The 25,342-nt window shown below is 42.3% G+C and overlaps 1 protein-coding gene across 1 annotated transcript in view; it reads left to right on the plus strand.

Moving 5' to 3' along the window:
* fam53b (family with sequence similarity 53 member B) overlaps positions 1-18,529 on the plus strand; it is an 87,389-nt gene extending 68,860 nt beyond the window's left edge. Inside the window, 3 exon segments of the mRNA XM_061907577.1 lie at positions 1,251-1,672; positions 1,674-1,901; positions 12,024-18,529. Coding sequence (XP_061763561.1) covers positions 1,251-1,672; positions 1,674-1,901; positions 12,024-12,293 — 920 coding nt within the window. The 3' untranslated portion in view covers positions 12,294-18,529.
* Positions 18,530-25,342: the final 6,813 nt, after the last annotated feature.

Consider the following 25,342-nt stretch of genomic DNA (forward strand, 5'->3'; position numbering starts at 1 on the left):
TAAGTGGAGAAGGTAGCCAGGTGGTAAAATAAGCGCAATAAATTTGAAGGTAGTTGCTGGTCGGCAACCCAAAACGTTGAAAGAGCCATATTGGACCAAAAATACAAAAAAAAAAAAATCTGTCAGGAGCCGCAAATATTTAAAACTCGTATATGAGTCTTACAATGAAGGCAACACATGGCGTAAGTGTCTATTTTAGCAATAATAGCCTACTATCAAAATGACTGAAATGTAATAATTATTCTACACATTTTCCCGACATTAGAAACTGCAGATGTCCAATTTTATCAGGCTGCCGATATTATCGGCCGATAAATGCTTTAAAATGTAATATCGGAAATTATCGGCATCGGTTTCAAAAAGTACAATTCATGACTTTTTAAAACGCCGCTGTACGGAGTGGTACACGGACCTAGGGCGAAGTACAGAGCGCCAATAAACCTGCCGGCTTAATCACATAATATCTACGGCTTTTCACACACACAAGTGAATGCAAGGCATACTTGGTCAACAGCCATACAGGTCACACTGAGGGTGGCCGTGTAAACAACTTTAACACTGTTACAAATATGCGCCACACTGTGAACTCACACCGAACAACAATGACAAACACATTTCGGGAGAACATCCGCACCGTAACGCAACAGAACAAATACCCAGAACCCCTTGCAGCACTAACTCTCAATATACTAATCCCAATTTTTTTTCCATAACTTGAGTTGATTTATTTTGGAAAATCTTGTTACATTGTTTAATGGATCCAGCGGGGCATCACAACAAAACTAGGCATAATAGTGTGTGTTAATTCCACGACTGTATATATCGGTATCGGTTATATCGGAATCGGTAATTAAGAGTTGGACAGTATAGGAATATCGGCAAAAAAAGCCATTATCGGATATTTCTAGTTGTAAAATATCAAACTATTGAATAGCATTAAAATTAAGAGTAAGATTACTAATACAGTGTTAATATTTGAGTGGGCCCCGGTCACCCTTGTAGTGGAAAAATTGGGCCGCGAGGTCAAAAGGGTTTAGGCCTTCTTTCTAGAAAGAATCCGAATAGAAAACGGTGTGTCCTTAAAAAAGCGACTGGCCTCTGGTGAGGACAAAAATAATACTTAATCACATGAAGAAATGTTGCAAGTCATCCCTGCAGCCTGCGGGTGTTGTTGATAAACTTCTCTCAAAGGTCGCGGGGTTGTCTCCTCTCAGCCAAGTAAAAGATGTAAAAGATGTCTTCCGGTGCAGATACAAGGCGGTGGTGTGAGGCGGCCCACCAGAGGCCGGTCGGGACCAGCCTGGAGAGTCTGTGGGACGTCCTGCCCGAGGTGCACGGCATGCCCGGCCAGTGGGGCTGGGACGTGGGCTCCGCCTCCAGCACCATCACCAGCCTGCTGCAGGACCTCAGCCTGACCGAGGCGGCCTCCTCGCTGGTCACGGCGCCGCCCAGCAAGAGGCAGTGCCGGTCCTTGTCCTGCTCTGATGAACTCCATCGCAGCGCCTGGCGCCCCCAGGGCTCCCGCGTTTGGACCAGCGTGGAGAAAAGGCGGTGCCACAGCGGCGGTAGCGTCCAGCGCGGCGGAACCAGCGCCGCCGGCGCCGCTGCCTCCAGAGGGGCTCAAGCGGGCATGCAGCGCAGCTCCAGCTTCAGCCTGCCCGCACGCTGCAACCCCCCAAGACCTGCCCTGCTTCCCCACAGTCCAGCCCCTCTACCTCTCCCACGAACAGATCCCCGAGCCCATCAGCTCCCCGGACTCCACCCCCGAGCTGGAACGCCGCGGCGGCCTGGCCCGTAGCCGCTCGCAACCCTGCGTCCTCAACGACAAGAAGATCGGCGTGAAGCGCAGGAGACCGGCGGACACGCAGAGGCCTTCGCTGGACCTGGCCAAGATGACCCAGGTTGGTGTTGGTCCCCAAACCTCCTTCTCTCTTTCTCCGTTCATGTCGGAAACACTCACATCGTTTTTTTTGATGCCAGCGAGGTTCAGGCAAGAAATCCCTGACAAAGTGGGTCTATTATGCAAAAGCCACTTTTCCCCACCTGGTGTGGTACCTATTTTGGGGGTCTGCATGAGTCCCCAAACTGTGAACTCAGACCATGTATCAGGTAGTTTTAAAACAACCTTTCAAACTTCGTCCAAACGAGCTGTTTGGAATTCGACACTTTAGTTCCTCTAAAGACCAACGCGGTGCCCGTAAGGACCAGATGAGTCGCCCGCTGGCCTGTTCTAAAAATAGCTCAAATAGCAGCACTTACCAGTGAGCCGCCTCAATTTTTTAAATTTTATTTATTTACTAGCAAGCTGGTCTTGCTTTGCTCGACATTTTTAATTCTAAGAGAGTCAAAACTCATAGAATTTGAAAATCCAAGAAAATATTTGAAAGACTTAGTCTTCACTTGTTTAAATAAATTCATTTATTTCTTTTATTTTGCTTCTTATAACTTTCCGAAAGACAATTTTAGAGAAAAAATACAACCTTAAAAAAGATTTTAGAATTTTTAAACACATATACCTTTTTACCTTTTAAATGCCTTCCTCTTCGTTCCTGACAATTTAAATCAATGTTCAAGTAAATTAATAGTTTTTTTTATTGTAAAGAATAATAAATACATTTGAATTTAATTCTTCATTTTAGCTTCAGTTTTTTCGACGAAGAATATTTGTGAAATATTTCTTCAAACTTATGATTAAACTTTAAAAAAAAAAATATTCTGGCAAATCTAGAAAATGTTTTGAATTTATTTTAAAAATTTTGTTCTGGAAAATCTAGAAGAAATAATGATTTGTCTTTGTTGGAAATATAGCTTGGTCCAAGTTGTTATATATTCTAACAAAATGCAGATTGGATTTTAACCTATTTAAAACATGTCATCAAAATTCTAAAATTAATCTTAATCAGGAAAAATTACTAATTAATTTTTTGATTTTTTTCAAAAAGCTTCAAATTAGCTACTTCTTTTTTTCGGTTGAATTTTAAAGAGTCAAAATTAAAGATAAACTATGTTTCACAATTTAATTTTCATTTTTTTCGTGTTTTCTCCTCTTTTAAACCATTTTAAACCGGGGCGGTTTAGGTCGGTTGGTAAAGTGGCTGTGCCAACAACTTGAGGTTTGCAGGTTCGATTCCCGCTTCCGCCATCCTAGTCACTGCCGTTGTGTCCTTGGGCAAGACACTTTACCCACCTGCTCCCAGTGCCACCCACACTGGTTTAAATGTAACTTAGATATTGGCTTTCACTATGTAAAGCGCTTTGAGTCACTAGAGAAAAGTGCTATATAAATATAATTCACTTCACCATTCAATTAAGTGTTTTTTTCATCATTTATTCTCTACAAAAAACCTTCCCTAAAAGGAAAAAAAATATACGACGGAATGACAGACAAAAATACCCATTTTTTAATATACATAGATTCATTTTTTCAAGGTAAATTGAGCAAATTGGCTATTTCTGGCAATTTATTTAAGTGTGTATCAAACTGGTAGCCCTTCGCATTAATCAGTACCCAAGAAGTAGCTCTTGCTTTCAAAAAGGTTGGTGAGCCCTGCTCTATCTTGTCGTGGGGCAGACTGGCTCATACAGGCACATGCATCCCCCGCTGTGGTCATTTTATAATACAAAGTGAGGTTTTTGTTTTACAGCTACATCCAGGGTGTAGCCCGCCTTCCGCCCGGATGCAGCTGGGATAGGCTCCAGCACCCCCCCCCCCCCCCCCCGCCACCCCAAAAATCCAATCCACTTTATTTATATAGCACATTTAAATAACAAAACGTTTCTAAAGTGCTGCACGACTATATTAAAAACAATATTCAAATACCAACCTGAGCTCCACCAATGACTGAATAAAACAAACAAAAAATGATGATATGTTTAAAAACGATTTTAAAAGCCTACTGAAAGCCACTACTACACAGTCTGATAGTTTATATATCAATGATGAAATATTAACATTGCAACACATGCCAACACGGCCTTTTTAGTTTACTTAATTGCAATTTTAAGTTTCGTGCAAAGTATCACGTTGAAAACGTCGGTATGATGAGGCGTGCGAGTGACATCACCGGTTGTAACGGACATTTTTTTTCCAGCCCGATCCAAGCTATAAGTAGTCTCCTTTAATCGCATAATTACACAGTATTCTGGACATCTGTGTTGCTGAATCTTTTGCAATTTGTTCAATGAATAATGGAGACGTCAAAGAAGAAAGATGTCTTTAGCAACACAAACACAGCGGGTGTTTCCTTGTTTACATTCCCGAAGGTGAAGCTTTACTACGGAACAGAGCGGTCAAGCGAACATGGTTCTCGAGCACATGTCAGCCGGGAGGAAAATTGTGGTAATAAGTCGGCTCTTACCGTAGACATGAGCGGAGAGCTTGCGTCGTTCTTCCTGCAGCTGTCAAAGAGGCAGCCGTGTGGCTTCCCTCGGAGACACTGGCGGTCACCGCACCCCTCCGACTTTCAGGTACGGCAGTATAATCTCACTACAACACAATAAGCAGATAAGGGATTTTCCAGAATTATCCTAGTGGATCACGGTGACAGAGGGGTTAGTGCGTCTGCCTCACAATACGAAGGTCCTGCAGTCCTGGGTTCAAATCCAGGCTCGGGATCTTTCTGTGTGGAGTTTGCATGTTCTCCCCGTGAATGCGTGGGTTCCCTCCGGGTACTCCGGCTTCCTCCCACTTCCAAAGACATGCACCTGGGGATAGGTTGATTGGAAACACTAAATTGGCCCTAGTGTGTGAATGTTGTCTGTCTATCTGTGTTGGCCCTGCGATGAGGTGGCGACTTGTCCAGGGTGTACCCCGCCTTTTGCCCGATTGTAGCTGAGATAGGCGCTAGCGACCCCAAAAGGGAATAAGCAGTAGAAAATCGATGGATTGATACTTGGTCATTTTGTGATATTGCCATATTTTTGCTAAAAGGATTTAGTAGAGAACGTCGACGATAAATTTCGCAACTTTTGGTCGTTAATAAAAAAAGCCTTGCCTTTACCGGAAGTAGCAGACGATGTGCGCGTGACGTCACGTGTTGTAGGGCTGGATGGATGGATGGATATCCTAGTAAATGTGTCTAATAACATCTGAATCGCTCCCACTCCTGTCTTTTTTTTTTTTTTTTCTCTTCTAGTCCTTCACTCTCACTTTCCTCATCCACAAATCTTTCATCCTCGCTCAAATTAATGGGGAAATCGTTGCTTTCTCGCTGCTGGTGGCCATGATTGTAAACAATGCTCAGATGCGAGGAGCTCCCCAACCCGTGACGTCACGCGCACATCGTCCGCTACTTCCGGTTTAGCGACCAAAAGTTGCGGACTTATCGTGGATGTTCTCTACTAAATCCTTTTAGCAAAAAATATCGCGAAATGATCAAGTATGACACATAGAATGGACTTGCTATCCCTGTTTAAATAAGAAAATCTCATTTCAGTAGGCCTTTAAAAGTCTGGGCTTCCATGCTTAGGCTGCTGCCCCCGCGACCCGACTTCAGATAAGTGGAAGAAGAGTGAAAAAATTGCAAAAAAAAGTGCAGTTCCTCTTTAACAAGACCGCTATAATAACGACAACCGCGATCTAGATTGTTTCCCTCGCCGTGTGGGTCGCCCGCCAGAGTCAGGGAGTCGAGCAGCTGCAGCAGAGGTCACTGATCGGCGTGCGAGGCATGGCGGCTGAAGAGGTATTGATTTGGGTAAATCCAGCTCAGTGGGTGGATCGGGCCTCGTGAGGTATTGATCCGCTCCTATTGATGGCGCGTCAAGGTCAGTGCGGATGATGACACCCCGTCAGCGGGTCCGAAGCATCCCCGACGTAAGCCACCTGAGGCCGTGTTCTCCCGCCAGCTTCTGGCGGGAGAACACGGCAGCTGTTCGCTTTTTCTCCGTACTAATGGTGAAGATCGGATCATCCCCGTGCGGCGACGCCAACCCGCCCCGGAGTGTGCAGCTGTCAGGGTCCTGGCGTCAAAGCCTGGGGATCCGTTCTTGTATGTGTGCCTTCTTTGTGCCCTTAGACTCCAACCATGTGCCTAACCCCAAAACACGTAAATAAAAACAGAATACAATGATTTGCAAATCCTTTTCAACTTAAATTCAATAGAATAGAGATATTTAACATTCCAACTGGTACATTTTGTTCTTTTTTTGCAAATATTAGCTCATTTGGAATTTGATGCCAGCAACACGTGACAAAGAAGTTGGGAAAGGTGGCAATAAAAACTGAGGAATGCTCATCAAACACCTATTGGGAACATCCCACAGGTGAACCATGAATTGATTAACGTGGACCCCGACTTAAACAAGTTGAAAAACTTATTGGGGTGTTACCATTTAGTGGTCAATTGTGCTTTTTGCAGATGATGTGGTCCTGATGGCTTCATCTGGCCGGGATCTTCAGCTCTCACTGGATCGGTTCGCAGCCGAGTGTGAAGCGACCGGAATGAGAATCAGCACCTCCAAGTCCGAGTCCATGGTTCTCGCCCGGAAAAGGGTGGAGTGCCATCTCCGGGTTGGGGAGGAGACCCTGCCCCAAGTGGAGGAGTTCAAGTACCTAGGAGTCTTGTTCACGAGTGAGGGAAGAGTGGATCGTGAGATCGACAGGCGGATCGGTGCGGCGTCTTCAGTAATGCGGACGTTGTATCGATCCGTTGTGGTGAAGAAGGAGCTGAGCCGGAAGGCAAAGCTCTCAATTTACCGGTCGATCTACGTTCCCATCCTCACCTATGGTCATGAGCTTTGGGTCATGACCGAAAGGATAAGATCACGGGTACAAGCGGCCGAAATGAGTTTCCTCCGCCGGGTGGCGGGTCTCTCCCTTAGAGATAGGGTGAGAAGCTCTGCCATCCGGGAGGAACTCAACGTAAAGCCGCTGCTCCTCCACATGGAGAGGAGCCAGATGAGGTGGTTCGGGCATCTGGTCAGGATGCCACCCGAACGCCTCCCTAGGGAGGTGTTTAGGGCACGTCCAGCTGGTAGGAGGCCACGGGGAAGACCCAGGACACGTTGGGAAGACTATGTCTCCCGGCTGGCCTGGGAACGCCTCGGGATCCCCTGGGAAGAGCTAGACGAAGTGGCTGGAGATAGGGAAGTCTGGGCTTCCCTGCTTAGGCTGCTGCCCCCGCAACCCGACCTCGGATAAGCGGAAGATGATGGATGGATGGATGGATTGTACGGAATATGTACTGTATTGTGCAATCTACTAATAAAAGTATCAATCAATCAATCAATCAAAACGGGCTAATTGGGAACAGGTGGGTGCCATGATTGGGTATAAAAAAAAAAAAGCAGCGTCCGTGAAATGCTCAGTCGTTCACAAGCAAGGACGGGGGCGAGGGGGTCACCGCTTTGTCGACAAATGCGTGAGCAGGTTGTTTAAGAACGACGTTTCTCAAGGAATTTAGGGATTTCGCAGAAACGAACGAGTATAACAATAGCAGGGGGTTAAAATATGGAACTGTTTAAAGGATGAAATAAAACACAGCACCAACATAAACCAGTTTAAAAAGCTTTTTTAAATCATTTATCATTAGTAAATATAAGAAAGAAGAGCAAACATTGGTTTAGAAAGACAATAATATATAATATGTATATAAATACAATTTATGAGTTCATAATTATACATATAGGTTATATTAAAATGTATATATTACCACTTTATATGGAATTTAAATGAATTGTGTATATATAATATATATATATATATATATATATATATATATATATAAGTGTACAAATGTATATGTTTGATTTAAATGTTAAACTGTGTATATGAGACGTGTGCTACATATATGTTGCTTATATATTGTTAAAAAAAAAAAAAAAGTAATATAAGTGAAGCATGTTTTAGATTTTATATATTTTGAACCTTGTTCTTGTTGTGATGGGGTAGGTTTATATAAGCGTTGCTTCAACCTACACCCTTTTGGCTCAATCATTGCACAAATGAGTGTTTTTTTTCTTTTCTTGTTGTTGTTCTTTGTTTTATGTGAAGATTGCCAAAATAAAATACATTGATTGATTTCACCATCCACGGTCCGTAATACCATCAAAAAGGCTCGGAGAATTTGGAGATATTACAGACCTTCTAATCCCTCAGGTGATACCGCATCAAAAAGACACATCGGCGTGTAAAGGATATCACCACATGGGCTCAGGAACACTTGAAAAACCACTGGGAGTAACTACCGAGCGCGGTTGTCGTATCGGCTTCAAACTCGCACAGGAGAGAGATTGGACCCTTCTGATTAAAAGTTATCAAAAGAGTTTTAATAACTACTCCGGTTTGGATTTTACGCGCCTTCAAAGAACCCCTGCGCAAAGTTTCCTTAAATATGTAATTTTTAATAATTGCTCCGGTTTGGATTTTACGCGCCTTCAAAGAACCCCTGCGCAAAGTTTCCTTAAATATGTAATTTTTAATAATTGCTCCGGTTTGGATTTTACGCGCCTTCAAAGAACCCCTGCGCAAAGTTTCCTTAAATATGTAATTTTTAATAATTGCTCCGGTTTGGATTTTACGCGCCTTCAAAGAACCCCTGCGCAAAGTTTCCTAAAATATGTAATTTTTGCCTCTTAGAGCTGTAACTTGACCCTCTTAAACACTTCAGAAAACCAGTCACTGAATATGGTTGGTCGCTACATCTGTAAGTGCAAGTTAAAACTCTACTATGCAAAGCCAAAGCCATTTATCAACAACACCCAGAAACGCCGTCGGCTTCGCTGGGCCCCGAGTTCATCTAAAATGGACTTATTCAAAGTGGAAAAGTGTTCTGTGGCCTGACAAATCCACATTTCAAATTGTATTTGGAAACTGTGGACGTGGAGTCCTCTGGAACAAACAGGAAAAGAACCATCCGGATTGTTCTAGGCGCAAAGTTCAGAAGCCAGCATCTGTGATGGTTTGGGTGTGTATTAGCGCCCAAGGCATGGGTAACTTACACATTTGTGAAGGCACCATTATTGCTGAAAGGTACATACAGGTTTTCGAGCAACGTTATCATGCTTATTTCAGCAAGACAATGCCAAGCCACGTGTTACAACAGCGTGGCTTCATATTAAAATAGTGCGGGTACTATACTGGTCTGCCTGTATTCCAGACCTGTCCCCCATTGGCTTCATAATGCGTCACACACTTTCAATGGGAGACAGGTGTAGACTACAGGCAGACCAGTCTAGTTCCCCCATTTTTTTTTTACTATGAAGCAACGCTGCTGTAACATGTGGCTTGGCATTATCTTGCTGAAATAAGCAGGGGCGTCCATGATAACGCTACTTGGATGGCAACATATGTTGCTCCAAAACTTGTATGTACCTTTCAGTATTAATGTGTAAGTTACCCATGCCTTGGGCACTAATGCACCCCCCATACCATCACAGATGCTGGCTTTTGAACTTTGCGCCTAGAACAATCCGGATGGTTCTTTTTCTCACGACGTCCACAGTTTCCAAAAACAATTTGAAATGTGGACTCATCAGACCACTGAACACTTTTCCACTTTGCATCAGTCCATCTTAGATGATCTCGGGCCCAGAGAAGCCGGCGTAGTTTCTGGATGTTGTTGATAAATAGCTTTGGCTTTGCATAGTAGAGTTTTAACTTGCAATTACAGATTTTACGACCAACTGTATTTAGTGACAGAGATTTTCTGAAGTCTCCTCTCTGAGCTGCCACCTTACCGTGGTAGAGGAGTTTGCGTGTCCCAATGATCCTAGGAGCTATGTTGTCCGGGGGCTTTAAGCCCCCTGGTAGGGTCTCCCAAGGCAAACCGGTCCTAGGTGAGGGACCAGACAAAGAGCAGCTCGAAAACCTCTATGAAAAGTAAAAACAAAGGACCCAGATTTCCCTCGCCCGGACACGGGTCACCGGGGCCCCCCTCTGGAGCCAGGCCCGGAGTTGGGGCACGATGGCGAACGCCTGGTGGCCGGGCCTGTACCCATGGGGCCCGGACGGGTTGGGGAGGAGACCCTGCCCCAAGTGGAGGAGTTCAAGTACCTAGGAGTCTTGTTCACGAGTGAGGGAAGAGTGGATCGTGAGATCGACAGGCGGATCGGTGCGGCGTCTTCAGTAATGCGGACGTTGTACCGATCCGTTGTGGTGAAGAAGGAGCTGAGCCGGAAGGCAAAGCTCTCAATTTACCGGTCGATCTACGTTCCCATCCTCACCTATGGTCATGAGCTTTGGGTCATGACCGAAAGGATAAGATCACGGGTACAAGCGGCCGAAATGAGTTTCCTTCTCTCCCTTAGAGATAGGGTGAGAAGCTCTGCCATCCGGGAGGAACTCAAAGTAAAGACACTGCTCCTCCACATGGAGAGGAGCCAGATGAGGTGGTTCGGGCATCTGGTCAGGATGCCACCCGAACGTCCAACCGGTAGGAGGCCACGAGGAAGACCCAGGACACGTTGGGAAGACTATGTCTCCCGGCTGGCCTGGGAACGCCTCGGGATCCCCCGGGAAGAGCTAGACGAAGTGGCTGGGGAGAGGGAAGTCTGGGTTTCCCTGCTTGGGCTGCTGCCCCCGCGACCCGACCTCGGATAAGCGGAAGAAGATGGATGAATGGGTTTTCTGAAGTGTTCCTGAGCCCATGTGGTGATATCCTTTAGAGATTGATGTGGGTTTTTGATACAGTGCCGTCTGAGGGTCATTCAATGTTGGTTTCCGTCCATGCCGCTTACGTGGAGTGATTTCTCCAGATTCTCTGAACCTTTTGAAGATATTATGGAGCGTAGATGTTGAAATCCCTAAATTTCTTGCAATTGCACTTTGAGAAATGTTGTTCTTAAACTGTTTGACTATTTGCTCACGCAGTTGTGGACAAAGGGGTGTACCTCGCCCCATCCTTTCTTGTGAAAGACTGAGGGAAGCTGTTTTTATACCCAATCATGGCACCCACCTGTTCCCAATTAGCCTGCACACCTGTGGGATGTTCCAAATAAGTGTTTGATGAGCATTCCTCAACTTTATCAGTATTTATTGCCACCTTTCCCGACTTCTTTGTCACGTGTTGCTGGCATCAAATTCTAAAGTTAATGATTATTTGCAAAATATGTTGTCTTTGTAGCATATTCAACTGAATATGGGTTGAAAATGATTTGCGAATCATTGTATTCTGTTTATATTTACATCAAACACAATTTCCCAACTCATATGGAAACGGGGTTTGTAAACCGCAGGGTTCAAAGCGTCTGGAAAATACGATAATGTTCAGCTTTTTTTTTTTTTCATTGGGTTTTTGGGTTTTTATTTTTCTTACATTTTTACCAACAAAACTCGAGGTGTGGGCCGTAAATGCTCAGCTTTATCAGTATTTATTGCCACCTTTCCCAACTTCTTTTGTGAAGTGAAGTGAAGTGAATTATATTTATATAGCACTTTTTCTCTAGTGACTCAAAGCGCTTTACATAGTGAAACCCAATATCTAAGTTCCATTTAAACCAGTGTGGGCGGCACCGGGAGCAGGTGGGTAAAGTGTCTTGCCCAAGGACACAACGGCATTGACTAGGATGGCTGAAGCGGGAATCGAACCTGCAACCCTCAAGCCGCCGGAACGGCCGCTCTACCAACTGAGCCATGCCGCCCCACTAGGGACCATTTAGTGTTGCCAATCAACCGATCCCCAGGTGCATGTTTTTGGAAGTGGGAGGGGCCTTTGTCACGTGTTGCTGGCATCAAATTCTAAAGTTAATGATTATTTGCAAAAATATATATATATTTGTCAGTTTGAACATCAAATATGTTGACTTTGTAGCATATTCAACTGAATATGGGTTGAAAATAATTTCTAAATCATTGTATTCCGTTTATATTTACATCTAACACAATTTCCCAACTCATATGGAAACGGGGTTTGTAATTTAATTGAAATTAATAGCTCCGAAAATGTCTAGAAATTCAATTTAAAATCTTAATAAATGCCAAATTTTGGGGAATTTTATTTTTATTCCCCCCCCCCAATTGATTCTTGAACATGATGCTCGGATGTTAGTCCCCCCCCCTAATGCGTCTCTCTTGTCGTCCTTGGCAGAAACTCCCTAACTTCCACAGCCTGAGCTGCCCCAGGATTACGGGCCACGACATCCACGAGTCCGGCCGAAGCCCGGCCCCTCCCGCCGGGGAGGACTCCTCCACGAACACTTCGGACCGCGTCCCGGGCGAGACCGAGCTCACCTTCGAGGAGACGGACCGGATCGGGAAGACGAAGGCGCCTCTGTGGGCGGGGCTTTGCCACGCCGGGAAGGAGGGGGCGTATCTCCTCGGCGGCGAACTCGACATCGAGCAGATCGAGAGGAACTGAGGACGGAGCGTTTTTCAAGTCTTAAAGCAGGGACGTTATGCACTAAGGGGGGGGGGGGTCTTTTGGGCGTTGAACGATTCGATCCCATTCCTGGGGGGCCGATTCCATTCAGAATCGATTCTTGATTCAAACCGATTCTCGCAATTTTTAATAATAATTACGTAACCCAAAACCAATGAAGTTGGCACGTTTTGTAAATGTTAAATAAAAATAAAATAAAGTCATTTGCAAATCCTTTTCAACTTATATTCAGTTGAATAGACTGCAAAGACAAGATATTTGATGTTCCAACTGAGAAACTTCATTAACTTAGAATTTAATGGCACATTGCAAACATTTTTTTTTTACCACTGTGTTACATGGCCTTTCCTTTTAACAACACTCAGTAAACGTTTGGGAACTGAGGAGACCAGTTTTTGAAGCTTTTCAGGCGGAGTTGTTCAACAGTCCGGGGTCTCTGTTGTGGTATTTTAGGCTTCATAATGTTGTCAATGGGAGACATGTCTGGACTACAGGCAGGCCAGTCTAGTACCCGCACTCTTTTACTATGAAATAAGCAGGGGCGTCCATGATAAACGTTACTTGGATGGCAACATAAGTTGCTCCAAAACCTGTATGTACCTTTCAGCATTAATAGTACCTTCACAGATGTGTAAGTTACCCATGCCTTGGGCACTAATACACCCCCATACCATCACCCATGCTGGCTTTTGCACTTTGCGCCTAGAACAATCCGGATGATTCTTTTCCTCTTTTTCTAACGACATCCACAGTTATCAAAAACAATTTGAAATGTGGACTCGTCAGACCTCAGAACACTTTTACAATTTGCACCAGTCCATCTTAGATGAGCTCGGGCCCAGCGAAGCCGGCGGCGTTTCTGGGTGTTGTTGATAAATGGGTTGTACTTGTATAGCGCTTTTCTACCTTCAAGGTACTCAAAGCGCTTTGACACTACTTCCACATTTACCCATTCACACACTGATGGAGGGAGCTGCCATGCAAGGCGCCAACCAGCACCCATCAGGAGCAAGGGTGAAGTGTGCAAGTTACCCATGCCTTGGGCACTAATACACCCCCATACCATCACCCATGCTGGCTTTTGCACTTTGCGCCTAGAACAATCCGGATGATTCTTTTCCTCTTTGGTCCGGAGGACACGACATCCACAGTTCTCAAAAACAATTTGAAATGTGGACTCGTCAGACCTCAGAAGACTTTTACAATTTGCATCAGTCCATCTTAGATGAGCTCGGGCCCAGCGAAGCCGGCGGAGTTTCTGGGTGTTGTTGATAAATGATGAATGAGTTGTACTTGTATAGCGCTTTTCTACCTTCAAGGTACTCAAAGCGCTTTGACACTACTTCCACATTCACACACACATTCACACACTGATGGAGGGAGCTGCCATGCAAGGCGCCAAACAGCACCCATCAGGAGCAAGGGTGAAGTGTGCAAGTTAACCATGCCTTGGGCACTAATACACCCCCATACCATCACCCATGCTGGCTTTTGCACTTTGCGCCTAGAACAATCCGGATGATTATTTTCCTGTTTGGTCCGGCGGACACGACATCCACAGTTATCAAAAACAATTTGAAATGTGGACTCGTCAGACCTCAGAAGACTTTTACAATTTGCATCAGTCCATCTTAGATGAGATCGGGCCCAGCGAAGCCGGCGGCGTTTCTGGGTGTTGTTGATAAATGATAATGTATAGCGCTTTTCTACCTTCAAGGTACTCAAAGCGCTTTGACACTACTTCCACATTCACACACACATTCACACACTGATGGAGGGAGCTGCCATGCAAGGCGCCAACCAGCACCCATCAGGAGCAAGGGTGAAGTTTCTTGCTCAGGACACAACGGACGTGACGAGGTTGGTACTAGGTGGGATTTGAACCAGGGACCCTCGGGTTGCGCACGGCCACGCCGTCCCTGATAAATGGCTTTGGCTTTTGCATGGTAGAGTTTTAACTTGGACATACAGATGTAGCGACCAACTGTATTTAGTGACAGTGGTTTTTTTTCAAGTGTTCCTGAGCCCATGTGGTGATATCCTTTACACACTGATGTCATTTTTTGAATGCACGGGCATTCAATGTTGGTTTTCGACCTTGCAGCGATTTTTCCAGATTCTCTGAACCTTTTGACGACATTACGGGCCGTAGACGGCGAAATCCCTAAATTCCTTGCAATAGCTGGTTGAAAAATGTTGTTCTTAACCAATTTGCTCACGCATTTGGTCACAAAGTGTTTACCCTTTGTTTGTGAACGACTGAGCATTTCATGGAAGCTGCTTTTTTTTTTTTTTTATACCCACCTGTTCCCAATTAGCCTGTTCACCTGTGTTTGATGAGCATTCCTCAACTTTCTCAGTCTTTCTCGCCACTTGTGCCAGCTTTTTCGAAACATGTTACAGGCTTTAAATTCCAAAATAACTAAGTTGACCAGTTGGAACATTAAATATCTTGTCTTTGCAGTCTATTCAAGTGAATATAAGTTGAAAAGGATTGGCAAATCATTGTATTCTGTTTTTATTTAACAATTTACACAACTTGCCAACTTCACCGGTTTTGGGTTTTTGCAGAATCGGGGATGAGCGAGAATCGGTGATTCGGATGCAAAGTTGATTCTTTTCGTGCACTCCTTATATTATTATGCACTCATCTTCCAGGGACTTCACTAGTCTTAAGCTGCGAGTACGGAGAGAAGCGTTGAAAACTTTAAAGCAGGGGTGTCGAACTCAATTGTCGCCCAGGGGCCACAAGGAGGGCCGGACTATTAAAATCGTGGCATTAAAACCCAAAAAAAAATATAGTTTTCTTTGTCTTACTTTGGCCCAAAATAGAATAAAATATTACGATTAAAATACAGGAAAAAAAATACCGGCCGCGGTAAAGTCAAAAGTGAACTAAATACATTTAATTATGCATGAAAGTGTTTTATTTTTTAATGAATTAAATAACGTTTATGACAACCTTTTTTCCATAACACAATATAGAATGAGAGATATAACAGAATAATGCACACATTTAGGCGGTATAGCTCGATTTGTAAAGGTGTTCCAGGTTCGATCCCCGCTCCCGCCATCCTAGTCACTGCCGTAGTGTCCTTGGGCAAGACACTCAACCCAATTGCTCCCAGTACCACCCACACTGCTTGGAATCTAACTTAGATATTAGGTTTCGCTATGTAAAAGCGCTTTGAGTCACTAGAGAAAAAGCGCTATATAAATATAATTCACTTCACTTCTACGACTGTATATATCGGTATCGGTTGATATCGGAATCGGTAATTAAGAGTTGGACAATATCGGGATATGGGCAAAAAATGTGCATCACAACAATATTAAATAAAAAATAGTCAAATAATTACCTCAGCTCCACCAATGACTGAATAATAATCAATCAATCAATCAATCAATGTTTACTTATATAGCCCTAAATCACAAGTGTCTCAAAGGGCTGCACAAACCACAACGACATCCTCGGTTCAGATCCCACATAAGGGCAAAGGAAAAACTCACAACCCAGTGGGATGTCAATGAGAATGACTATGAGAAACCTTGGAGAGGACCCCCTGGGGGAGACCGGATGCAATGGACGTCAAGTGGGCCTGGCATAATATAGTGAGAGTCCAGTCCATAGTGGATCTAACGTAATAGTGAGAGTCCAGTCCATAGTGGATCTAACATAATAGTGAGAGTCCAGTCCATAGTGGATCTAACATAATAGTGAGAGTCCAGTCCATAGTGGATCTAACATAATAGTGAGAGTCCAGTCCAGAGCGGATCTAGAATAATATTGTGAAAGTCCAGTCCATAGTGGATCTAACATAATAGTGAGAGTCCAGTCCATAGTGGATCTGACATAATAGTGAGAGTCCATTCCATAGTGGATCTAACATTAGAATGAGAGTCCAGTCCATAGTGGATCCAACATAATAGTGAGAGTCCAGTCCATAGTGGATCTAACATAATAGTGAGAGTCCAGTCCATAGTGGATCTAACATAATTTTGTGAAAGTCCAGTCCATAGTGGATCTAACATAATAGTGAGAGTCCAGTCCATAGTGGATCTAACATAATAGTGAGAGTCCAGTCCATAGTGGATCCAACATCTTAGTGAGAGTCCAGTCCATAGTGGATCTAACATAACAGTGAGAGTCCAGTCCATAGTGGATCTAACATTAGAATGAGAGTCCAGTCCATAGTGGATCCAACATCTTAGTGAGAGTCCAGTCCATAGTGGATCTAACATAATTTTGTGAAAGTCCAGTCCATAGTGGATCTAACATAATAGTGAGAGTCCAGTCCATAGTGGATCTAACATAATAGTGAGAGTCCAGTCCAGAGCGGATCTAGAATAATATTGTGAAAGTCCAGTCCATAGTGGATCTAACATAATAGTGAGAGTCCAGTCCATAGTGGATCTGACATAATAGTGAGAGTCCATTCCATAGTGGATCTAACATTAGAATGAGAGTCCAGTCCATAGTGGATCCAACATAATAGTGAGAGTCCAGTCCATAGTGGATCTAACATAATAGTGAGAGTCCAGTCCATAGTGGATCTAACATAATTTTGTGAAAGTCCAGTCCATAGTGGATCTAACATAATAGTGAGAGTCCAGTCCATAGTGGATCTAACATAATAGTGAGAGTCCAGTCCATAGTGGATCCAACATCTTAGTGAGAGTCCAGTCCATAGTGGATCTAACATAACAGTGAGAGTCCAGTCCATAGTGGATCTAACATTAGAATGAGAGTCCAGTCCATAGTGGATCCAACATCTTAGTGAGAGTCCAGTCCATAGTGGATCTAACATAATTTTGTGAAAGTCCAGTCCATAGTGGATCTAACATAATAGTGAGAGTCCAGTCCATAGTGGATTCAACATAATAGTGAGAGTCCAGTCCATAGTGGCTCTAACATAATAGTGAGAGTCCAGTCCATAGTGGATCCAATATAATAATGAGTCCAGTCCATAGTGGATCCAACATAATACTGAGAGTCCAGTCCATAGTGGATCTAGCATAATATTGTGAAAGTCCAGTCCATAGTGGATCTAACATAATTTTGTGAAGGTCCAGTCCATAGTGGATCTAACATAATAGTGAAAGTCCAGTCCATCGTGGATCCAACATAATAGGGAAAGTCAAGTCCAAAGTGGATCCAACATAATAGTGAGAGTCCAGTCCATAGTGGATCCAACATAATTATGAGAGTCCAGTCCATAGTGGATCTAACATAATAGTGAGAGTCCAGTCCATAGTGGATCTAACATAGTGAGAGTCCAGTCCATAATGGATCAAACAGAATAGTGAGAGTCCAGTCCATAGTGGATCAACATAACTGTGAGAGTCCAGTCCATAGTGGACCTAACATAATAGTGAGAGTCCAGTCCATAGTGGATCTAACATAATAGTCAGAATCCAGTCCATAGTGGATCTAACATAATAGTGAGAGTCCAGTCCATAGTGGATCTAACAGAATATTGTGAAAGTCCAGTCCACAATGGATCCAACATAATAGTGAGAGTCCAGTCCATAGTGGATCCAACATAATAGTGAAAGTCAAGTCGAAAGTGGATCCAACATAATATTGAGAGTCTAGTCCATAGTGGATCCAACATAATAGTGAGAGTCCAGTCCATAGTGGATCTGACATAATAGTGAGAGTCCAGTCCATAATGGATCCAACATATTAGTGAGAGTCCACGGTCCATAGTGGATCCAACATAATAGTGAGAGTCCAGTCCATAGTGGGGCCAGAAAGAGACCATCCCGAGCGGAGACGGGTCAGCAGCACAGAGATGTCCCCAACCGATGAAAAACAAAAAATAAATAAATATAAAACCAATATAAAAATAAATATAATTAAAAACGACTTTAAAGGGTAAAACCAATTAAAACAATCAAAATTGTAAAAAAAATAATAAAAATCAATAAAAAAATAATCAACTATCATCCTGATAGATCATTAATTCGTCCTCAGGCCTTGACTTTGACACCCCTGCTCTAGACTAAGGTGAGCGCTCACAATGCTGGAGAGAGAACTCCCCCGCAGGCTAGGACAAATCATCCGACCCGAACGGACTCTCCGAAGGATCTCGGACCTCGTGGAGCGTCGTCTCTCCTGAGACGCCGGAGAGGATCTACGGCCTTCATGTTTGATGCTTTTGTAACCGGGCGGGTTCTGTAAATAGGAATAAATAAACATGGTTTTAAATGTGCCCCCCCCTTGTCTTTTAAGCGGGTCCTAGGCGGGGGTTTCTGGGGGACACCAACCCCAGCCCGGGTAGTGACGTACGTCTTCAACGCAACGATGCAGACTGACCCACTTAAGGAGTCTTTGTCAGCTGAAGCGGACCAAAAACCAGGGCAATGTCCGGTCGCTTCTGCCGCGGTTCACCCCAAAGACCTATCACGCCCCCCCCATCTCCCACACACTGCCCCCGTCCCAGCGAGGGGAGGGGGGTGGAACAAAGGGGGCTTTTTCCTCGGGTGACGTGTGAGGCGGGGGGAATGTGGGCCATGTGTCGCCCTGCAATTAAAGCGCTCGCTTATGATTCATTTCAGCAACTGCGTGCAACTTTCTCGGTGCCTGCACGGCTCGTGCTTGTTGGGAAAGTGCCGCCTCGCCTCGTTTTAAGACCGGTTTTCCAGACTACCTTTAATCTCTCATGCAGGTTTTTGTTTCATGTCTCTATGACATTCCTAACAGAAGTTACAAGCAGTTTTGTCTGGGTTTTTTCCTAGGGGGCGCTAGAGCGCAATTTTGATTCTTGGGCTTTGGTTTTTTAATAGATGGCAATTTTCACCAGTCCTGATGTGTGTGTACAATTTGGTGAGTTTTGAAGCATGTTAAGGGGGTCAAATTACAGCTCGGCGTTTCTGGATGTTGTTGATAAATGGCTTTCACTTTGCATAGTAGAGCTTTAACTTGCACTTACAGATATAGCGACCAACTGTATTCAGTGACTGGTTTTCTGAAGTGTTTAAGAGGGTCAAGTTACAGCTCAAAGAGGCAAAAATTACAAATTTTAGGAAACTTTGCGTAGAATCCAAACCGGAGCAGTTATTAAAAATAGTATATTTAAGGAAACTTAGCGCTGGGGTTCTTTGAAGGCGCGTAAAATCCAAACCGGAGTAGTTATTAAAATTCTTTTGCCAGCGCCCCCCGCGACCTCGAAAGGGAATACGCGGTAGAAAATGGATGGATGGATGGATGATAACTTTTAATCAGAAGGGTTCAATCTCTCTCCTGTGCGAGTTTGAAGCCGACACGACAACCGCGCTCAGAGGCGATAACGTTTGAAAAAAGGTGATGGGTTTTTACAAAACTTTTGTTTTGAAGGGGTAAATGCCAACTTTGTGTTGATTTTTGCTGAAGGATGTCAGCTATTAAAATGTAGGTCTAAGTCAGACCTACATAGAGGTTTTTGTTTCATGTCTCTACGACATTCCTAACAGAAGTTACAAGCAGTTTTGTCTGGGTTTTTTCCTAGGGGGCGCTAGAGCGCAATTTGGATTTTTGGGCTTTGGTTTTTTAATAGATGGCAATTTTTGCCAGTCCTGATGTGTGTGTAAAATTTGGTGAGTTTTGAAGCATGTTAAGGGGGTCAAATTACAGCTCGGCGTTTCTGGATGTTGTTGATAAATGGCTTTCGCTTTGCATAGTAGAGCTTTAACTTGCACTTACAGATATAGCAACCAACTGTATTCAGTGACTGGTTTTCTGAAGTGTTTAAGAGGGTCAAGTTACAGCTCAAAGAGGCAAAAATTACATATTTTAGGAAACTTTGCACAGGGGTTCTTTGAAGGCGCGTAAAATCCAAACCGGAGCAGTTATTAAAAATTACATATTTAAATAAACTTTGCGCAGGGGTTCTTTGAAGGCGCGTAAAATCCAAACCGGAGTAGTTATTAAAACTCTTTTGATACCTTTTAATCAGAAGGGTTCAATCTCTCTCCTGTGCGAGTTTGAAGCCGAAACGACAACCGCGCTCAGAGGAGATAATGTTTGAAAAAAGGTGATGGGTTTTTACAAAACTTTTGTTTTGAAGGGGTAAATGCCAACTTTGTGTTGATTTTTGCTGAAGGATGTCAACTATTAAAATGTAGGTCTAAGTGAGACCTACATAGAGGTTTTTATTTCATGTCTCTCCGACATTCCTACCGGAAGTTACAAGCAGTTTTGTCTGTTTTCCAGACTACCTTTAATCTCTCATGCAACAACAAAACAAAACAAAAACAACTACAAACCCCGTTTCCATATGAGTTGGGAAATTGTGTTAGATGTAAATATAAACGGAATACAATGATTTGCAAATCATTTTCAACCCATATTCAGTTAAATATACTACAAAGACATGTTTTATGTTCAAACTCATAAACTTATTTTTTTTTTTTTTGCAAATAATAATGAACTTAGAATTTCATGGCTGCAACACGTGCCAAAGTAGTTGGGAAAGGGCATGTTCACCACTGTGTTACATCACCTTTTCTTTCAACAACACTCAATAAACGTTTGGGAACTGAGGAAACTAATTGTTGAAGCTTTGAAAGTGGAATTCTTTCCCATTCTTGTTTTATGTAGAGCTTCAGTCGTTCAACAGTCCGGGGTCTCCGCTGTCGTATTTTACGCTTCATAATGCGCCACACATTTTTGATGGGAGACAGGTCTGGCCAGGAAAGTACCCACGCTCTTTTTTTTTTTTTACGAAGCCAAGCTGTTGTAACACGTGCTGAATGTGGCTTGGCATTGTCTTGCTGAAATAAGCAGGGGCGTCCATGAAAAAGACGGCGCTTAGATGGCAGCATGTTGTTCCAAAACCTGTATGTACCTTTCAGCATCAATGGTGCCTTCACAAATGTGTAAGTTACCCATGTCTTGGGCACTAATACACCCCCATACCATCACACATGCTGGCTTTTGAACTTTGCGTCGATAACAGTCTGGATGGTTCGCTTCCCCTTTGGTCCGGTTGACACGAAGTCGAATATTTCCAAAAACAATTTGAAATGTGGACTCGTCAGACCATAGAACACTTTTCCACTTTGCATCAGTCCATCTTAGATGATCTCAGGCCCAGAGAAGCCGGCGGCGTTTCTGGATGTTGTTGATAAATGGCTTTCGCTTTGCATAGTCAAGCTTTAACTTGCACTTACAGATGTAGCGACGAACTGCATTTAGTGACAGTGGTTTTCTGAAATGTTCCTAAGCCCATGTGGTGATATCCTTTAGAGATTGATGTTGGTTTTTTATACAGGTCACGGTCATTCACTGTTGGTTTCCGGCCATGCCGCTTACGTGGAGTGATTTCTCCAGATTCTCTGAACCTTTTGATGATATTATGGATTGTAGATGTTGAAATCCCTAAATTTCTTGCAATTGCACTTTGAGAAACGTTGTTCTTAAACTGTTTGACTATTTGCTCACACAGTTGTGGACAAAGGGGTGTACCTCGCCCCATCCTTTCTTGTGAAAGACTGAGGGAAGCTTTTTTTATACCCAATCATGGCACCCACCTGTTCCCAATCAGCCTGCACACCTGTGGGATGTTCCAAATAAGTGTTTGATGAGCATTCCTCAACTTTATCAGTATTTATTGCCACCTTTCCCAACTTCTTTGTCACGTGTTGCTGGCATCAATTTCTAATGTTAATGATTATTTGCAAAATATGTTGTCTTTGTAGCATATTCAACTGAATATGGGTTGAAAATAATTTCTAAATCATTGTATTCTGTTTATATTTACATCGAACACAATTTCCCAACTCATATGGAAACGGGGTTTGTAAAAATCCCATTGTCAGAGATGAAGCTTTCATTTGGGGGGGGGGCAGCCAGGGGGGGTTTAATGAGTCCAGAAGCGGTTGAACAGAACTCTTGTGCAGCAGACTGAAACACTGACAAGCCTTTAATCAGCGGCGTTACGCAAGTGAAAGGAGGACCGTGTTCTAATAGGAGTACAAAAGGAGGAGCTGCCCCCCACACCCCCCTCCCTCAATGCCAGGCCAAAAAACCGAATGAACTGTCATTGCAGGTCATGCTAGGGCTTATGGTCCTAATGACAGTCCTGGGACTCCCAACTCTTTTACGTCACTTGTCCTGATTTAAACTTGCCAGGAAATATGGAAAAGCAACTTTTCCTTGCCTGGTTGTGTACTTGGGATCTGCATAAGTCGCCAAACCATGGAGGAGATGTTTATAAAACAATCTTGCCTTCCAAACTCAGTTATTACATTAGTGCAGGGGGTCCCAAACTAAGTTCAAGTACCAATGATAGTCTCACACACACACACACACACACACTCACACACACACACAGACTAGGTGTGGTGAAATGTGTCCTCTGCATGTGACCCATCCACTTGTTCCACCCCCTGGGAGGTGAGGGGAGCAGTGAGCAGCAGCAGTGGCCGCTCCCGGGAATCATTTTTGGTGATTTAACCCCCAATTCCAACCCTTGATGCTGAGTGCCAAGCAGGGAGGTAATGGGTCGCATTTTTATAGTCTTTGGTATGACTCGGCCGGGGTTTGAACTCACAACCTACTGATCTCAGGACAGACACTGTAACCACTAGGCCACAGCCTAGCGGCTATACACACACACATTATATATATATATATATATATATATATATATATATATATATATATGTATATATATATATATGTATGTATATATGTATATATATATATATATATATATATGTATGTATATATGTGTGTGTGTGTGTGTGTGTGTGTGTGTGTGTGTGCGTATATGTGTGTATATATATGTACATACATATACATACATACATATATATACACACATATATATATATTTACATACATATATATTTACATATATATATGTACATACATATATACATACATATATATACATGCATATACATATATACATACATATATACATATATATATATGCACATATATATATATATATATATATATATATATATACATACATATATACATATATATGCACATACATATATATACATATATATACATACATACATATATTTACATATATACATACATATATATACATATATACACACATATATACATACATATATATACACACATATCTATACATACATATATACATATATATACATACATATATACATATATATTTACATATATATATATGTACATACACATATATATATATATATATATATATATGTATATACATGTATATATATATATATATATATATGTATGTATATATACATACATATATATATACATACATGTATATACATTTATATATATATATATGTATATACATACATATATACACATACATATATATATATACACACATATATATCTATACACACACATATATATACACATATATATATACATACATATATTTACATACATATATATATATACATACATATATTTCCATACATACATATATTTCCATACAGACATTTATACATACATACATATATGCATATATATACATAAATACATATATATACACACACACACACACACACACACATATATATATATATGTATATATATATGTATGTATATATATGTATATATATATATATATATATGTATGTATGTTGGCCCTGTGATGTAGTGGCTACTTGTCCAGGGTGTACCCCGCCTTCCACCCGAACGCAGCTGAGATATGCTCCAGCAACCCCAAAAGGGACAAGCGGTAGGAAATGGATGGATGGATGGGTTTTGGGGCCCACATTTCCCTTCACTATCACTCTTATTTTGTATATTCCGGACAACCAGCGTCCTCTGCAGTGGATTCCACTCTCATTTGTTCAGAGTTCCAGTAGCGCTCTGATATTTTTAAGGACCTTTTGCAAAAAATAAATAAAAAGTTAGTCAAAGATCATCTCTATCACAGCACTCCAGTGTTTTTAAAAATCCGCTGCAAAATGTGTTTCTTGCAAGTTGCTTTTTTTTTTTAACCCGAATGAGTAAAAAATGGAGGGGACTTGAAACGGAACCTTGAGGAACACCACTAGTGTACGTAGAGAAGTTGACCAAAGGACTACATCTGAAGTAAACACGCTTGGTGACAAACATGTGGAACGGCCAAAAAGGCTGCCTTGAGGAACACCGCGGTTATGTCAATGACAAGTTTGGACCCCAGGATCTGCCAATGTGTTTGCAGTGCTCCAAGGTCCTCTACACAACATGAGCACTCCCCAGGTTTTGAACTGAACCTGGGGGCCGGATTGGGGACCCGGGAGCCGTCAGTTGGACAGCATTTAGAATTCTACGGTACCACACCATCAGCAGCTTCTTAATATTTTCATGGATACATGGGAGGTTCCTTATGCACACAAACTGCTTCTTCACCACGCTATGGTCATGTTTTTTGATGATTTCTTTCTTGAATTCAACTAAATCTCCACAGGGCTCGCTGCCTTCCTTCTCACGGTTGGAAAAACAAAGTAGATCTCGAGCTTTAAACTAATGCAGGGAAGTCTAACTCCTTTTCCTTGAGGGCCACATTACACTTATGGCTGCCGTACTAACAAATATGAATTGGCCTCTGGATTTCATTATTAATTATATACATTGTTTTATGTACACTGTAAATTTGACAGTAAAAACTTTACATTTACAAAATGTTACTGTAAAATAGTGTTTTTGTTTTTTTTACATCATTTTACGATAAATGGAAAAACAGGTAAAACAGTTTTTTTTTTTTTAATTGACTGTGTTTTTTTTACATTATATTGTTCATGGAAAAACAGTACAAGTTCCTTTTTATTCTGGCAACTTTTTTTTTTTACTGTAAAAAAAAAAAATGATGGTACCGTTTTTCCGTTTAAAGTAATAATCCGTAAAAACCCTAACCATAGATTTTAAGATTTTTTTTTTATTATATTTAATTTTTTTAATTGTGGTAGTTTTTTAAATTTACAGTAATATTCTGTAAAAAAAAAAAAAAAAAAATTTATTGAAATTATGAGAATATAACATTTGATGCAAAATTGTAAAGTAATACTCCATAAAAACCACAAGATTTAAAGAT

This window comes from Nerophis ophidion, linkage group LG08, assembly GCF_033978795.1.
Source record: "Nerophis ophidion isolate RoL-2023_Sa linkage group LG08, RoL_Noph_v1.0, whole genome shotgun sequence".
NCBI lineage: Eukaryota > Metazoa > Chordata > Actinopteri > Syngnathiformes > Syngnathidae > Nerophis > Nerophis ophidion.